The 17538-nt window shown below is 30.9% G+C and overlaps 1 protein-coding gene across 1 annotated transcript; it reads left to right on the top strand.

The window, feature by feature from the left end:
* Positions 1 to 10218: 10218 nt before the first annotated feature.
* On the top strand, positions 10219 to 15670 carry HDA2 (histone deacetylase 2). Its single transcript, XM_085700171.1, has 13 exons — positions 10219 to 10400; positions 10488 to 10543; positions 10630 to 10747; positions 11736 to 11798; positions 12120 to 12188; positions 12262 to 12428; positions 12515 to 12579; positions 12664 to 12710; positions 13742 to 13786; positions 13882 to 13932; positions 14319 to 14405; positions 14597 to 14684; positions 15316 to 15670. The coding sequence occupies exons 1-13, from the start codon at positions 10305 to 10307 to the stop codon at positions 15414 to 15416; spliced, it is 1053 nt and encodes a 350-aa protein (XP_085556297.1). The 5' UTR covers positions 10219 to 10304; the 3' UTR covers positions 15417 to 15670.
* The last annotated feature ends 1868 nt before the right edge of the window (positions 15671 to 17538 follow it).

Below are 17538 nucleotides of genomic sequence, written 5' to 3'. Positions count from 1 at the left end.
TTTTTGTAATTTTCTTATTGGTGGAATTGTGTTGTTGCCACCTCACCAATATATGGGTGCATTTCCCATTTTGCCCCTCACATTTTTTTAATTATTTAATAATTTTTATATTTTTAATAACTTTTAACTATTTTACAATTTTTTCTCCCAAATTTAGTTGCTTCTACATTGCTGTTGTAGGAGATTAAAGTATCGCTTGACCGGCTTTTTTCCAACTTCTCTACATTTTTAAGGAGAAGTTAGGTCAAACACAGTATCAATTAAGTACTTACTAAAAAAAGTAATTTTTTTGAATGCATAAAATTGAATGGAATGAGCTTTGGCCAAAAGTTGTTGAATGTTACTTTAAAAAACTACTTCTCGACAATTTATTTTACAAGCACCTCTTTTCAACTCACGCTGGGAATCTTTTCTTTTATTTTTTAATATTATATTTCAATATGTTTTTCTCTTCCATTTAACTTTTTTTTTTAAAACCGTTCCATTTAATTTTTTAAGGAGGTTCCATTTAATTTTATTATTTTTTTATCACTTATATATTTAATTTCAATACCGTTTAATCATCACAACCTCACAAATATTTGTATTCACGCTGTCATTTAATGATACCAAATATTTTTATTTCCTTTCTTCAACCTCGCGAATATATACTCACACACATTAACGTTTAAAGTAATATTTTATGTCCCTCTGTCTGTTTTTTTGTTACGCTAATGCATATAATTTTTTTTTTGTATTGCTTGGTTGAGTGCTATCTCACCGATTTTTTTTAACTATTTTCCGATTTTTATATTTTTTAAAACTTTTAACTTTTTTCCTATTTTTTTATTTTTAACTATTTTCCAATTTTTTCTCCCAAATTCAGTTGCTTCTACACTGCCGTTGTAGGAGATTAAGATACCGTTTGACCCGTTTTTTTTTTCAACTTCTCTACATTTTTAAGGAGAAGTTAAGCTAAATTCAATATCAATTAAGTACTTACTAAAAAAAGGTACTTTTTTTTAATGCATAAAATTGAATGGAATGAGCTTTGACCAAAAGTTGATGAATGCTACTTAAAAAAACTACTTCTCGACAATTTATTTCACAAGCATTTCGCTTTGACCAAGGTACTTTCTTTTATTTTTTAATAGTATATTTCAATATGTTTTTTCTTCCATTTAATTTTTTTTAAGAAGGTCCCATTTAATTTTATTTCCTTTTTTTCAAAGGAATGTTATTATCTTTTTATCACTTATATATTTAATTTCAATATCGTTTAATCATCACAACTTCATAAATTTTTTTATTCACGCTGTCATTTAATGATACCAAATATTTTTATTTTCTTTCTTCAATCTCGCAAATATATACAGTTTGGATGGTGTTATGAGAGTTGCCCCAAATGTTCGAAGACATCAATGTCAAATGGTGCTAGCTATAGATGCACATGCGGGAGTGATGCTTAATTTCCATTTGTTTCAACAATGTTAATTGGTCAACGGGGTTCATATAATGCACATACATGCATTTATCTAGACTTTATAGGAAGATAATAGGAAGATAAATTAGAAGTCATGATACATTTTCTTTAGCTTAAAATTAGTCAAGCTACCTTTATTTTATAAATTATATGTAACTATATTCGCATACATCTTATTCATGTTAATATGCATTAGACTAATATTGTTGTTATTTCCCTGTTTAACATTTCCCAAACAAGGTGTCAAGAACAATTCTGAAAGGAAGCGCAAAACAATCACTCTCATTGATGACCAGACACAGAGAAAGTATAAGTGTCGCCTCATTACCGCCGAAAGAGTAAGCTATAAAAAATACTTGGGTGGGCAGTGGTTCAATTTCTGCAGAGAACGTGTGATAGAAGAAGGTGGTAAGCTCATCTTTGGTCTCGAAAAGTCACTGAAGAACTTGCACGTTCGAGTTGTTCCAAAGTAGATCTTTGCTGCTGAACTATTTGAACTTATACTATTTTGACGTATCGCTTTGGACTGTAATCGTAAACTATCTTGACTTTGGGATGCCATTTGTTCTTTTCATTTTGTCTCATGTAAATATTGGCAAAAATCCTTTTTTGGTTAGTCTTTGACACTTGCAGTCTCTTTTATAAACCTAATGATTATGTAACCTTAATCTGCACATTGTTGGTTCCTTCATTGGTTCCAATTAGTATCATGTTAATTATAATGTTTTTTTCCTAATCTCTTGAACAAAATAGAACATGCTCTTTTTCTACAGCAAATCTTTATAATGTTTTGGTAAATGTTTTAGAAATGTACTTATATATATATATATATATATATATATATATATATATATATATATATATATATATATATATATAACATCTAATTAACACTGCAATTTGTTTTGTACCTAGCACTTCCCAAATGAGATATCAAGGACATTTCTAAAAGGAACACGGAAAACAATCACACTCATCAACAAACAAGCTCAAAAAAGGTATAAGTGTCGCTTGATAACGGCAAAGAGAGCAAGTTACGAAAAATACTTAGGCGGCCAATGATTCAACTTTTCCCGAGAACATATGTTAGAGGTAGGTGATAAGCTAATTTTTGATCTAGAGAAGCCACCTAAAAATATGCACGTTCAAGTCGTTCCTAAATAAAGATTTGGTGTTCATGATCCGCACTTTCAACAGATCACCTTAACTCTAATCCTAGACTAGATTATCTTCACTCACCGATGCTACTTCTTTGCTTGATTTCATATGATGTAAATATGGGTATCAATCCTTTTGCGGTAACTCTATAACAACAAGACTCTTTTTTATAATTTTGGATAATATGTAATCATAATTCAAACATCATTGATTCCTTTATTGGTTCCAATTGTTTTCATCCTAAATATTATGTCAATTCCTAATTTCATAAACTGATTATATGCTCTCTTAACCAGCTCATACATATTTTATGATGAATCACAATGTTCCGTCGTTTTAACATCTCTTCTTTCGAAGAATTTTTTTATCGAATACGCTATTGAACCCGTGCGAAGCACGAGTTTGTAACTAGTTCATTGTGGAATATGTTTCCTAAGACATAAATTTAAGCGTAATTTATAGGCTCGAATGATTAAATAAGACCCATTTTTTTTTAATAAAAAAATAAATAAGACCCATTCGACTACCGTTATTGTTACACGAATTTATAGTTTATTTTCAGGAGTTTATAATAGCTGTTGATAAGTTAATTCAACTAGTTTATAATTTAGAATTTGTATTTTATCATCTTTTATCACAATTTTACCCCTCCAATTTAAATTTAAAAAATTTAAGTGCACATTATTTATAATTTAGAATTTGTATTTTATCATCTTTTATCACAATTTTACCCCTCCAATTTAAATTTAAAAAAATTTAAGTGCACATTATTTATGTCATTTCACATTAATAAGCTAATTTTATCAAATAATCAACTAGCTTATAAGTCATCCACTATAAGTTCATTCGTTATAAGCTAGTTTATCCGCTATTTTTTACGAAGCAAAACCTAGATATGGAAAAAAATCACCTAAATTTATAGATATAAGACCCTTTTTATAAAAACAAATTAAGAAAAATAATGGTTACATTAAATTTGTCAATAATATGTCTTAGTCTTTCTAAAATTATCCTTTAATTATTAAGATTGATAATATTTGATTTTTTAATTCTCCTCATCTAGTTATGGGTGTTTTTGCGAAAAGTTCACTAACGTATCTTGAAATTTGAAAGAAAAAAAAAAGTCTTATAAAAAGGGACAACAAAATTTTGCAAATGGGTACTCCCTCCGGTTCTAAATATAAGAGAAGAATCTCTTTTTAGGTTCATTGAATTATCAACGTATCTGGACTATAATATGAATTAAATACATCATTTATTCAATGAACTTAAAAAGAGAATCTTCTCTTATATTTAGGACCGGAGGAAGTATTATACCAGAAGGTCCAAACGGTGGTTGCCTCATGTAACCCACTTAGTGAAGACAAATGAAAAATAATCAAGTGCATATGGTCTATAGCATAATCTAGTGTGATTATCAATCTAACGGTTTTAAAAGATGATGCACTCTTCAAAAAAAAAAAAGAAGGTGATGCACCGGTAGGAAACCTATTAAGGTCTCCCACCGTAGACAGAGCCACAAATGAATGGCATGTTACAATTTTGATTTGATAGTTCCATGTTTGAGTCTCGCTGAAAGTCTTTGAATTAAGGTATATGTAATTCATTTTAAGAATGTTTTTTGAATTTCAAGGTCTTTTTTATGACAACATTTATAGTTTTTTCTTTTCAATAAGAAGATATGTCGTTTATTTTTAAATAAGAAATCATTCTTAAAGTTTTTGTTAAAAAAAAATATTCTTAAAGTTTTCTTCTTCCATCTCAATTGTTTATACAAGAAGTCAATTCGGGGAAGATTTGTAAAAAGCAAAATAATCAATAATTGGATCATATAAGTAACTTTATGCCACACATCTTAAATCTTTGGTCATTATTATAAATGAAAATATATTTTTTAGATTCATTCAATAAATGATGTACGTGATCTATAATTTATGCCACATACATCATTTATTGAATGCATCTAAAATGTATGTTTTTGCTTATAATTATAATCAGTGGGTGTATACATTATGCTAACCTTCACTATTTTTAACAAAATACTAACATAAACATCAAAGTGTCTATAAAATCGTCATTGTTGTGCTTTGGCGTGATCGATCCCTCTACCACCTCCGAGGTTATTGGTTATAAGTCAATCCCAGTATTCATCTATGAAGATTCAAATCTGAATACATATATTTATATGAAAACAATTGTTGGATTACATCATAACTTCTTTTTAGATGATTACATGGTAGCTTTTATTCCTATATTATATTATGAGAAAATAGCTTAGTTAACCATTTGGTCATGGGTTGATGGTAGGAGGATACCTTAAGCAATTAGTCAAGGTTTGATCCATGCCCGTGAATGAAAACTACATGTCTGGAAAATTCAATCCCTTAGAACGATTTTATACCATAAACTAGAGTAAAAGATCTTGCCAAGCACAAATAAAAATACGATTACAAAAATTTAAGGATTTGATGGTGTTATAATTATGTCAATACCTTGTAATTTTATGGTTTGTTTGATTGATTTCTCAAAAAACGAAATGGTTTTTTTAATTGAGAAATGCTTAGAATGTAAGGGTGCAAAATTGGGTTCAAATTTCAAACCTACTCAATGGATCCTGTTGTATTCATTGACCAAAGTATAAGTGGAAGGGCAATCGTATCCGTTTGTGTATTCATTATTCTTATCTTCATTTAGATGTGAATGTCCAATCCGATTGATGCTGATTGTTGTTTGTTTGTGATTACTATCACATTTAGCTAAATTATGTTCATATTTGTACGTTTCTATTATACTTGGTAGGATTACTAAATTCTGCAAACCTTATCTAGTGTCATTCTTTTTCCTATGAAAAATGTTTGTACACGTTCGTTAGTGGTCATAATCCTACAGTTGGCCGGTACGTAGGACGAAGTCCCTGTTTGGTTACGCGGTGTGAACTGTTAAACGCACGTCTTACCCTTCAAACGCGATTCCGAGGTGTTTGGTTCTCCACCAACACTCTACCGCCGTCGCACGTTTTCCTCTGCAGAATCGATTTTTAAAGAAGCTGCTCTCCCTAGCTTCTTGAAATCGAGTCTTTCCACCGCAGAAGTACATATCATCCATTTGACTCTTTTGCCCTTGAATCCAGTGGCATTGCCAGGAACCTGAGTCAAGGGGTCAATTTTTTTGAACTTTAATTAATAATATATATATATATATATATATATATATATATTAACAAATTGCAACATACTTAAAAAAAATTACATACATACTTTATAATTGTCTTCTATGTGGTTTTATATTTTGAAATCATCGTTGAATAATAAATTCATTATTAAAGTTGTTGAATACAACTCTCTCGATATAAGTTAAGAGACAATTATATATCCATTTATTTTACTTTCAAAAAAAAAAATATATTTCCATTTATTTTATATTTGGTTACACGATCTAGTCTTCAATTTTTTTTATATATATGCTAAAAATAATTGAATAATCATCCAATATAGATCATATTATTTGTGCAAGTAATTTACATGACCATCACTTTGTCTTAGTGGTAGATAATATTATCTAACTTAAATATCAAAGAAAATAAAACTACACTTATCCAAAGAAAGGCTACATGAAATAGTTTTCAATTAAAGAAAATGACAAAAGATATAAGAAAGTACATACATATAAAGTGGACATGTAAGAAATAAAATCCAACAAGTGAAGGAAAGGAAAGGACAAAACATGGGCTAATCAACGCAGGAAATGTTTGATGGATGGATGCAGAGGGTGCAACATTAAATGGTCAGGGGGTTCATAGTGCAATTTTCAAAGGATTTTTAGTATGATTTTTAAAAGTCCAGGGGGTTCACTTGAACACCCTCAATGACATGTAGCTCCGCCCATGCTTGAATCTCATCAGTTTTTTTATATACTTTTAAGTTTGAAAAATCCCTTCACCTACCTGAGAAACCTACTGATGGTATGCGTATTTTTTTGCAGCTGTGAATATACTGTTTTTGTGTTGCAGAAATTTCAAGGACAAAAGTTGAAGAAGGCGTTTTTTGTGATGCTTTTTGTTTTCTTGTTCCACTAAGGCCCATCTGAAATCCTTCTTAAAGCCCAATAATTTTAAATTTTATAAAATAATAATATGAATCTTAGTAGTTAATTACCGATAGTTTTTTTAATAATCTTTTTTCATATAAAGTTTTTTTTAATAATCTTTACACAATTGTATTAAATTTAATAATGGAATATGTTTTAAATGCACACAAATGAGAAACCCATTTTGGTCATTTATACAACCAAAAGCAATTTTGACACAAAATATCCAAACAACATATTTCATACAAATCACTTCTATTATAAAGGTATCCAAACACAATTCACTTTTCATTCAACTCACTTTTAATCAAAATCACTTCTATAAAATCAATTCAACCAAAATCAATTTTCTTCACCGCATAACCAAACACACGCGAAGTTGAATTGCATGTGTCCAAAACTAAAATGATAAAATTGTACAAATTCAAATTCAAAATAATATCCACTCTCCACCCAAAAAAAATGGGTCTATTGGATAAGGATGTTTTTTTTTAAGGAAGGATGAGGATGTTTTTGAATTTATAACTTATATTTTATGTCTTATAACATCATTTGACTAAAAAAGACTTATTTGATAACGTTTACTTTCTCACAACTTTTTATCTTAATTTTACATATATAATCTTAATTGAAAAAAATAAATTTTAATTAAATCTATATTTTTTATATCATTTCATATTTATAAGTTATTTCATCCGTTAATTTAATCAAATACTACAACGTCAATCATCTAACTTATATGTTATCAACTACAAATTAACTTATAAGTTATCCACTGTAAATTCATTTGTTATAATAAGTTTATAAATTATCCACTGTTTTTTACCAAATCTTGTGGTTTCTTTTTCTTATAATATATTGATAACCTACTTAGAATTTTAATCTCTAGTAATGAAGCACGATAACTAGTTTTCTATTTGAGAGAGCTAATCTTCATAGTTGATCGATGGATCCAAATTTTTATAGTTGATTGATGGATCCAAATTATTAAAAAAGAATCTGACAAATATTATGTTCAAAGTCTTAGACAGAAAATAGTGCTGCATTAGCATAATAGCATTATTAATTCAAGATAATTATAAGTGTTTGTATCCATCTCTTCACAAGTACTTTTCCCAACAGAATCCACAATGAAATGAAACCACAATCATCCCTTCCCGTCACTGCTGACGATGAGATCGTCAATGGCTTCGGCAACATCATCATTTCGATTTAAGATGGAGTAAATAGGCAATTACTTCCTGAAATTGTAAGTTTCGTCAATTACCTTCTGATGTTAACATAACTTCAATTACCCCTCTGAAATTGCACAACATTAATTAATTTAGCCTCTCCGTCAAATTCTTCTGTTAGTCAACATCACGTTTTGCAAATACCCCCCTGAAGTTTTGCACTTATGTGCAAAATACATCCCGAACTTAAAAATTTATATTTTTTTTCTTCTTATACTTGACTCAAAAGATATTAAAGACAAACAATTAACAATTAGCTTTAATAAAAATCTTTTAGAATCTCCACTTGATACTTGGTTCTTCATCTATGTTATATGGACTATTTGGTTGTCCCTTTAGATTATGTTTGAAACTGAATAGTTGTTTCTTTTGCACCTATGCTTTTCTATTTCATTCTTATGCTTCAATATTGTCATGATCTACTTAATAGGCTCAACTTCAGCCCCCTTCACATTTACTTACATACTACTTTTTTTGTTGCAAAGGCAAAATATAATTATACTATTAAAACCACATCCAAGCACAAGATGTGCAAGAATGAAACAAGAAGATAAGCATACATAAATTGTTTAGCTATCCATAAACAACAAGAATGAGACACAAGAAAACTCCCTAAACCCAACAATACGTGAAATGAGTTTCTAATTTTGCTGACAAACTAATGCATCTGCAATTTCAATTCAAAACTAAAGCAAGATTTAGGAGATTATTGCTTAATCTAAGATTTATTTACCATTCATTTAATTATTTCATATCCTCTATGATTTCAAAATAGTGGATGATACCACATGGTAATGAATTATATTGTTGAATGATAATAGTGTATATTGTCACTTGATATAATTTTCATAATCATGTAAGTATTGCAGACTAAAACCATTAGAAACAATGTCATCTAATCACTGGTTAAAAAAAACGTTATCTAATCTATTTATAAAACAAAGCATATCAATTTAAATATGTAGCTAAGCTAAAAAATATTATAATTATACATTTTTTACAAGGATATAAACCACTATGTTAATTGTTTGCCTTTAATATACTTTGAGTTAAGTATAAGAAAAAAATATAAATTTTTAAGTCCGGGGGGCATTTTGCACATAAGTGCAAAACTTCAGGGGGGTATTTGCAAAACGTGGTGTTAACTAACAGAAGAATTTGACGGAGGGGGGTAAATTGATTAACGTTGTGCAATTTCAGTGGGGTAATTGAAGTTTTATTAACATTAAGGGGTAGTTGACAAAAGTTACAATTTCAAGGGGTAATTACCTATTTACTTATTCAAAATGTTTCATATCGAGTTTGTTTTCTATACACAATTATGTATGTGACATCCATAATCCCACGTGCGAATAAAGTAGACAAACATCCTAAACATCAGGAAAATAAACAAAGATGTTCACATCAGATACAAATACCCTAACATCATTATTTAAGAAATGCATAAAAGACATTTTATTATTATTTATATATATTTAGAAAATAGGTTGAATGTATATTTTTGCTTTAAATGCACTTTTGATACTTAATTTAATTTTTCTGGAGTTTTGATACCCCTATTTTAAAATTCATCCTTTTTATCTTCTGTTTCAATTTTTCAGAGGAATGGTATTTGTATAACCAATCCAAGACAACTTTTATGACAACCACTTTTCCTCTCTTCTTATTGGATAAAAACAATAGAGAGAGAAAGAAGAAGAGAGAGAATAAAAACACATGTGAGTATGAGAGAGAGGGTTGTTCCAAAAGTTGTCAAAAAGTGGTTGTACAAATATCATTTCTCATTTTTTATGACACTTAATCCGCACTCCATTTTAGAGTTAGTTTTGATTATATGTTCAAATCGTTTATAACGTGTCATATCACGAAATCTTGATCTTTTATACTCATTCTATTTCAAAATACACATTGCAGTCCATTATTATACACGTGTTACTAACTTTCACCATTAATATATATTTTTATTTATCTATGCTAAAATAAAATTTTGATATTTTAAAAAAATTCATTGAGACAAATCGAATATCTTACATACTAACTTTTGTATTTATATATTAGTTAAAAAATATGGTTAAAATAAATTACATCCATAAAGAGGGTATATTGTAAAATTGCGGCATGAACTTTAAAACATACTATGAAATACTATTACATTTGTACTTCTTCATAGATTACATAATATTTTTTCTATTGTTTAATCTCTTAAATTAAAACTATTTTCGAAATATCGCATTACTCCCAGAATTATCATTAATTTCAAGTTTACCCCCGATAATTATCACCGAGTCAAATCGGTGTATCGGTGGTTCTGCAACTATTTCATCCATCCTTCACGACCGCCAAAATATCTTCACAGAGCAACACCGATGTCTTCGCCTCCTTCTTGTTCCGCTTCCGACGACACTCTCATGCGCAACCGTATCCTCTCTACCAAACTCTACTTCGACGTACCTCCCTCTAAAGTAACAACCAATTCCATAACTAACTTCTACTTTTTTCTCACTAATTTTTTTTTATTGTTACTTACTTTTACTTTGTTCGTCATTCAGGTTCCGCTTATCTACTCCGATTCTTATGACATATCATTTCTCGGCATAGAGAAACTGTAATAATCAATTAAGCACTTTGGAATTGTGAATAATCGCGTTTGGAATAATCGTGTTACTGATTTTTTGTTTATTTTTGTTTTAGGCATCCGTTTGATTCGTCTAAATGGGGACGAATTTGTAAGTTTCTTAATTCTTTTGGTGTTTTGGATAAAAATCGCATTGTTGAGCCTCTTGAAGCTTCTAAAGATGATCTTCTAGTGGTAATCTAATCACTCTCTTTTCTTTCATTTGGAAGAGTTTATCATCTAGACTTTAATTGGACTTATTTAGTGTTTGCAAGAGTTCATAAATGTAAACTACTTACTAAATTTAGCCAATAATGTCATGAGCCCTCTCTGATAGCGTTTAATTAGCCTCTGTTTGGCAATGCCAATTTTTGAGCTTATAGTGAATAGCTTATAGCTTATGGCTCTGGTGAAAATAACAGATAGCTAATAAGCTAGCTTATTGAGCCTCTGTTTGGCAAGGCCAATTTCCTTTGGTAAAAACAGTGGATAGCTAATAAGTTAGCTAATAGCATAAAGCTTATTTATTTTTCAATTAAGATTACAAAGGTAAAATTGAGAGAAAAAATTATAAGCTTTAAGCTACTTGAATAAAAAACGTTATAAGCTCGTAATAAATGAACTTCACAAAACGGGTCTTTTATAAGCATACTCCTATGAGCTTATGAGCTATAAGCTCAAAAATGTGTTTAGCCAAACCGACCCTATAGTATATAGGCTCATATGACTAAAATTGACAAGATTGGTAACAATTTTTTCTCACGAACTCTTCTCTACTAGCTTATAGCATTTTTTAGCGTTTGATCTTATATCTTATATTTTCTCTCTCAATTATTTGCTAGTTCAATCGCTAATTTTACCAAACACTATAAATTCAACCAATTAGTTCATCTGCTATCAGTTATTAGCTACTTTTTACCAATCAGAGGGAGCCTTAAGAATTTAACTTGTAAAATAAAACATTTAGTACATTAGCTACTTAAATAGTTTTACTTTTGCGCCCTTATAAACATTTTTCCAATATGATATATACACCATGTTAAATTGTTTTATATGAAAGATTTGTTTTACTACCCATTTATGCTTTTCATGGTGGAAAAAAAAAAGAGTGATTCAAACTGATGCATTTTAAGCGGTGTCTAGTGCTAAGTACATTTTCTTTTTTTCCCTTTTCAATCTAAAGGTACACTCAGAATCATACTTGAATAGTCTGAAGGAAAGTTCCAATGTTGCCAAGATAATTGAGGTACTTTCGGCTTACATGTATGCATGAGGCATTTATTTACTCTTTTGTGCTCTAAATGTACTATCACTCCTTCCTTTTTTTTTCTGTGAAGCTCTTAAATGGAAATTTATGTCTAGATTGTTATAAAAATTTATCGTGCTGGTGTAGAATTGAAAGAAACTTATATGGTGTTGCTGGAATTCTTTGGTTTATTTGTTTCCATTGTTTTTCTGGTAACAGAATGACATTTGCTGGGGATTTATTCAGTTGACATATTGAAGATTATTTACTGACATAAAGTAATAAATATAGGTCCCTACTGACATAAAGTAATAAATATAGGTCCCTCCTGTGGCATTGTTTCCCAATGGTCTTGTGCAACGTAAAGTTCTTTTCCCATTCAGGAAACAGGTAAATCCAACTTTTTACTTGAAGTCTGTTTAACATCTCTGAGAATCTGATCTTACTCTTATACTAATGGCAGGTTGGAGGAACTATATTGGCTGCGAAACTTGCGAAGGAGAGAGGATGGGCCATTAATGTGGGAGGAGGTTTTCATCACTGTTCTGCAGAAAATGGTGGTGGATTTTGTGCTTACGCAGATATTTCTCTATGCATCCGCTTTGCTTTTGTTCAGTTGAATATATCAAGGTACTATCACATTTAGTCTTCAAATAAAAATTGCCGGTTAGCTTATTCTATTAACACCTGTGCAAAATTGTCTGTATAATCTTCAGGGTGATGATTATTGATCTTGATGCACATCAAGGAAATGGTCATGAAATGGACTTTGCCGATGATAGTATGGCCAATAGAATTTCTCTCTCTTGTGTTTGCCTTCATATCTCTTAGGATTTTTTCACTGATAGGACCTTTGTAATGGCAGACCGAGTCTACATTCTGGATATGTATAACCCTGGAATATATCCTTTGGTAAAGCTCTTTGCTCCTAGATATTTTATACTGCATTTTATTATGAGGCGGGTGTTTCTCCATTTCTCTTTCTTGGCATTTGGCTAGTCTATTCAACGTTGCTGGTTGACATCTGACATGCTGCTTGTGTCCTGGGGTTCAATCATCCATCTAGATCATTGTATCCTCTGTCTTGATGTGAATGATGGATCTTTCTCCCTGTGAATCCCATTGTGATCATGGCATGAAAAATTATTGTAATTATTTTTTTAATTCTACTTGTGGAATGAGTGTGAGCCATAGTACATCTGGGGCATTGCTTTCTTGTGCGACGTGGTGGTGAATCTGGTCGCAGAAACATTATCTTCACTTAAAAGGCTAAGTTTGCTTATAGCTTTGAGTTTGGCACTCTAGACCCCAACAATGGTGGGAACCTCGTGCTCTAGGTGCTGCGTTTTTAATAAAAACATCAATGTCCTTTTTCTATTAGGTGGATTAGTTATGTGGATCTAAGAATGCTAGTGCTAGAAAATTGAAAATTTGGAGAGTACATTTAGATCAAAGTCTTTTTTAACTATTTATCTGAGAGCTTACTTTGGTCTTTATATATCTCTGTTTATTGGGCTAACATGCATATACCTTTGTTTTTAAGGCTAATCCCAATAATATGATCAACTCTTTGTACTCGAGCCTTTTTTTAAATAAAAACCTATTTGAATTTGAATACTGAAAAAATGGCATTCATGTCAAGTTTAACATTTATAATTTCTGCTCTTGCCTCTGCAATTAACTTGCAAATGAAGTGCGCAGGAAGCCAGCAAATGATTTGCTAAAACAATGGACTGAAATTGGTTTATTAAAACAGTAATGCCTTCTAATTGCTTTGTCATTATGCTGCAACAACATTTTTCCCATAATATGAAAATGTGTTTCAGTAACAACAGTAAATTATTTGCTTTTAGTTTAGGATGTGCATGTTTTCCGGAATGGCCATCTTCAATTTATTATCTTAAGACAAACATCTTACTATTTCTTCCTGTGTTCTATATTAGGATTATGAGGCAAGAAACTACATAAATCAGAAAGTTGAAGTAAAGGTATATTCATTATATCAGTTAAAACCTAAATCATATTTTTTTTTTATTTTCTTCTGTAACATTTATTTCTCTCTTTGTTCACCTTGAACTTTCAGAGCGGGACTCGTACAGAAGAGTATCTTCTGAAATTAGATGAAGCACTCGAGGTACGTTTCAATATAACTTTGCTATTCTCTATTTTTTTTTGCTTGATTACCCACTACATTACTAGGACTATGTGTATTTGTATATATAGAATAGTTTTGCTTTAATTTGTCCCATCCAATTATTCAACTATATTAAGTGATCATTTGATTCAACATGTACTTGCTTTTACCATCTTAATTTCAACAGTCAAAATGAGGGAGAGGAAATTTTTTATCTAACTACCTTGTCCCCTTCGTATTTCTGTTGTTTTTCCTTTCCCTTCAGCTCCTGACTCCCAAACATACCCATTGAATATTCTAGAATTGCTCACCAGTTGAAGAAGTTATATTAAAAGTAACAATCAGGTCCTTACTTAGTTTTTTTATTCATGCTGATGTGTTTCAAGGTTGCTGGGCGAAGGTTTAACCCTGAGTTGTTAGTTTATAATGCTGGAACTGACATCCTAGAAGGTGATCCATTAGGAAGGTTGAAGGTAATGTAATTCTTGGATTCAATTTATTGAAGTAAAATGTAAACTTTTATTAAATCGATTTGGCTGGTCATCTGCTCTTGATCTATAGTTTCTTTAAGAAAGTAATAGGCACTTGTTATGAGCTGCTACTTTCACAATTTCTTTACCACACATCATAAGTATTGCTTGCTTTTGCTATTTTGTGCATGCAGATTAGTCCCGATGGAATTGCTCTTAGAGATGAGAAAGTTTTTCGGTTTGCTCGCGAGAAGAACATTCCTATTGTCATGCTCACTTCAGGTTTGCTCTTCTCCTTCTCCTTACCATAGATGGGCCATGATGTGTATTCAGGGTAATTACATAACAAAAGCCCCATTTTTATCCTGGAAAATAAAATAAAAAGTATTTATCCTGGAAAATAAAATAAAAAGTATTGAAAAGCCATGATAGTCAAAAAATATGACCATATAATGTATCAAATGTGACTAAGGTTACAAGATATACTCAAAACACTTCTGGAAATTTTAACATTCGAGTTAAATGGAATCTTTCATAATAATTTTTCTCTAAGGTTGTCTTTTTCCACATTCTCTGATAATGGATATTTCTTTTGTCATTTGATTTAAGACTTGAATCTTGTATTATTTTAATGAATCAATGATATATCAACTTATAATTTTGCTATGCCATTTGTTTTTTACTTAAAAGTATCGTATTTTTATTGATAATGTTATCTTAGGATTCATAATAAGATTCAATTCACGTTTAGGAAAATGGTCTCTCAATTTCACGATTTGAATCTTGATTTGATAACCATGACGGGTTCTAAACTAATATGCAATAAACCTTTTTAGCGAACTTTCTTCAATTATTTTCTCAGCCTATTTGAGATGTTAATCAAGTTTTCTTAATTTTTCATTTCTTGTTTAAGGTGGATACATGAAGTCCAGTGCTAGGGTCATCGCAGATTCAATCGTCAATCTAGAGAAGAAATGCTTGATAGAAACAAGTGGAGATCCAAAGACTGCATAACAGTGATCCTGCACTTCCACGTTGTGAGGTTATTGTGTGATTTACTGACCCTGAAAAATGGTCCGTTGTAAGAGTTTCTGTTGGCATATCAGTGGAAACTTCAATGCGTAGTGTTTTCAGTATATAGTGTGATTAAAAAAAAACGAAAAACAAAATATGAAAATGTGTTTTACATCATGTATGAGTTGTAACATGTCTGTAAATGCTGAGTGTATATTATAATACGCAGAAATGAGTTGTATTTGCATGTGAAACTTTAACTGCATGGACAATATCATTCACTGTGTATCATTCTACCCACTTTGATACGGCAGGTGGCAAATGATACCCGTCACAAAAGTTGTTTTTCCTACTTTAAATTAAAGTGAAAGATCAATTGAAACGAAAAAAAGGTCAACTACACACAATAAGCAATATGCTAGGATGACCATTTATAAAATTTCTGGGCCTGGATATTTTAGAACGAGTAATTGATTTCAGAGAAAAGTAACTGATTTTATTAAGGGATTTAGCACTTGATTTTAGATATCCTAGACTTTTAAGTGGTGGGGTTCAGCACTCTTCTTCCCTAATCGGTTAGGTTTTCCTCAATACATGTTTAAGTAATGCTTTGTTTTGAGAGTTTGGTCTTCCATTTTTACATTTAATCAATAAAGTTTGGCGTGTTGCATTTGGTTGGTAATGACTCAAGTGTCAACTTAGTCGGAATACTAGACAAAACAAAGCAAATTCCTTGGTAGTTAATGGTTAAGCACAATGGCTCAATCACTCAGCAACGAAACAGATGGCCGATTTTTAGGCACTGCCTGCAAACGAGGTCAATAGTAACTCAAGGTTTCTTCGAAGCACAGTGTTGAATGAATGACAATGATCCTTAATATATGGGTTATGTTAACCGGTGCCCCCGGGGTATTGGTTAAGGAAACCAGTAAAAGAAAGTTTTAAATTAAAAATAATACTTTTTAAACATTGAATGAGTTGACTGCACAAGTTTCAAGATCATATTACTATATTTGCTTCCTTAACCAGTGCCCCCGGGACACTAGTTAACATTACCCTTAATATATTGATCGAAGCAGAGCTAACTATATATGCTAGAGCTTAGGAAGAAAGCTAAGCTAACAAACATTTGAATAGAAGAGAAAATCATCTATTATTTAATTCCTTCGCATCATACCTCTATGCATCCTTTTTTTTTTTCTTTCGGGGATCATATATGCTTGATACCTCACAAGCGGGAGGGTTGAATATATACACCATTCTAAGCTTGACAATAAGGGAACATAACCTCTAAAAAAAATGACACATAACGTACGAGCACATGTGGCTTTTGTGAAAACATGATCATTTTGACATTGTGTGTTGGGTTTAAATTCAAATCTCACATGCAATAACATTAAAAAAACTAATAGGGAGAGTTATCCATCAATTTAAGTCACAATATTCAAAAGACTCTTCTCCGCAATTCTTAAATAAGGGTTTTTGTTGCGAATAAGCGGCAGATATCATCTTTTCTATCTAGGTTTTTATCGGGTTAACACCGCTTAACCGGTCATTTTCAACAATATTATTTTTGTGTGTTGGGTTTAAATTCAAATCTCACATGCAAATAACATTAAAAAAAACTAATAGGAAGAGTTATCCATCAATTTGAGTCACAATATTCAAAAGACTGGTCTCCGTAATTTCTTAAATTCTAATTTAATTAAATGATTATCCGCTTCAATGAAATCAACAACAAAAATTAACGAATCTTTTTTTGTGGTGGTCAGGATTCGAACCTCAAACCTTATACATTGTCCTTACCACAACTGTGTTAAACTCACGGGAAAGAAAAAAAATTAATGAGTCTAAATCAAATGGACTTGTGAGATAGCAAAACCCCAATACCGGTCAACTAATATATCCATCCACTAAACACACAACTCATCAGACATACTCCACTTGATTACTTTAGAGGTTAAATTGCGATGTTGAACCAACTAACCAACCGTGTGTGGGTTCCATAAATTTGAACGATAAAAACGGGGACAAGGGCACAGTCGTCAAAATTAGAAAGAAAGAAGTCGTATCGAATACTAGTACTTGTAATAATAAAATAGTGGCAATAATAATGAATGAT

This window comes from Medicago sativa, chromosome 1 (assembly GCF_051527215.1).
Source record: "Medicago sativa cultivar Bolivia chromosome 1, Bolivia_mono, whole genome shotgun sequence".
Classification (NCBI taxonomy): Eukaryota; Viridiplantae; Streptophyta; class Magnoliopsida; order Fabales; family Fabaceae; genus Medicago; species Medicago sativa.
Note: the sequence above shows the minus strand (reverse complement) of the source record. Positions and strands in the feature narration are given on the sequence as shown.

What these genes read in the sequence shown, in the direction of transcription:
- HDA2 (XM_085700171.1), top strand. Translation starts at nt 10,305, where the DNA reads ATGTCTTCGCCTCCTTCTTGTTCCGCTTCCGACGACACTCTCATGCGC. An exon ending in TCGACGTACCTCCCTCTAAA is followed by an intron (nt 10,401 to 10,487) that starts GTAACAACCAAT and finishes TTCGTCATTCAG; the next exon opens with GTTCCGCTTATCTACTCCGA. An exon ending in AATTAGATGAAGCACTCGAG is followed by an intron (nt 13,933 to 14,318) that starts GTACGTTTCAAT and finishes ATGTGTTTCAAG; the next exon opens with GTTGCTGGGCGAAGGTTTAA.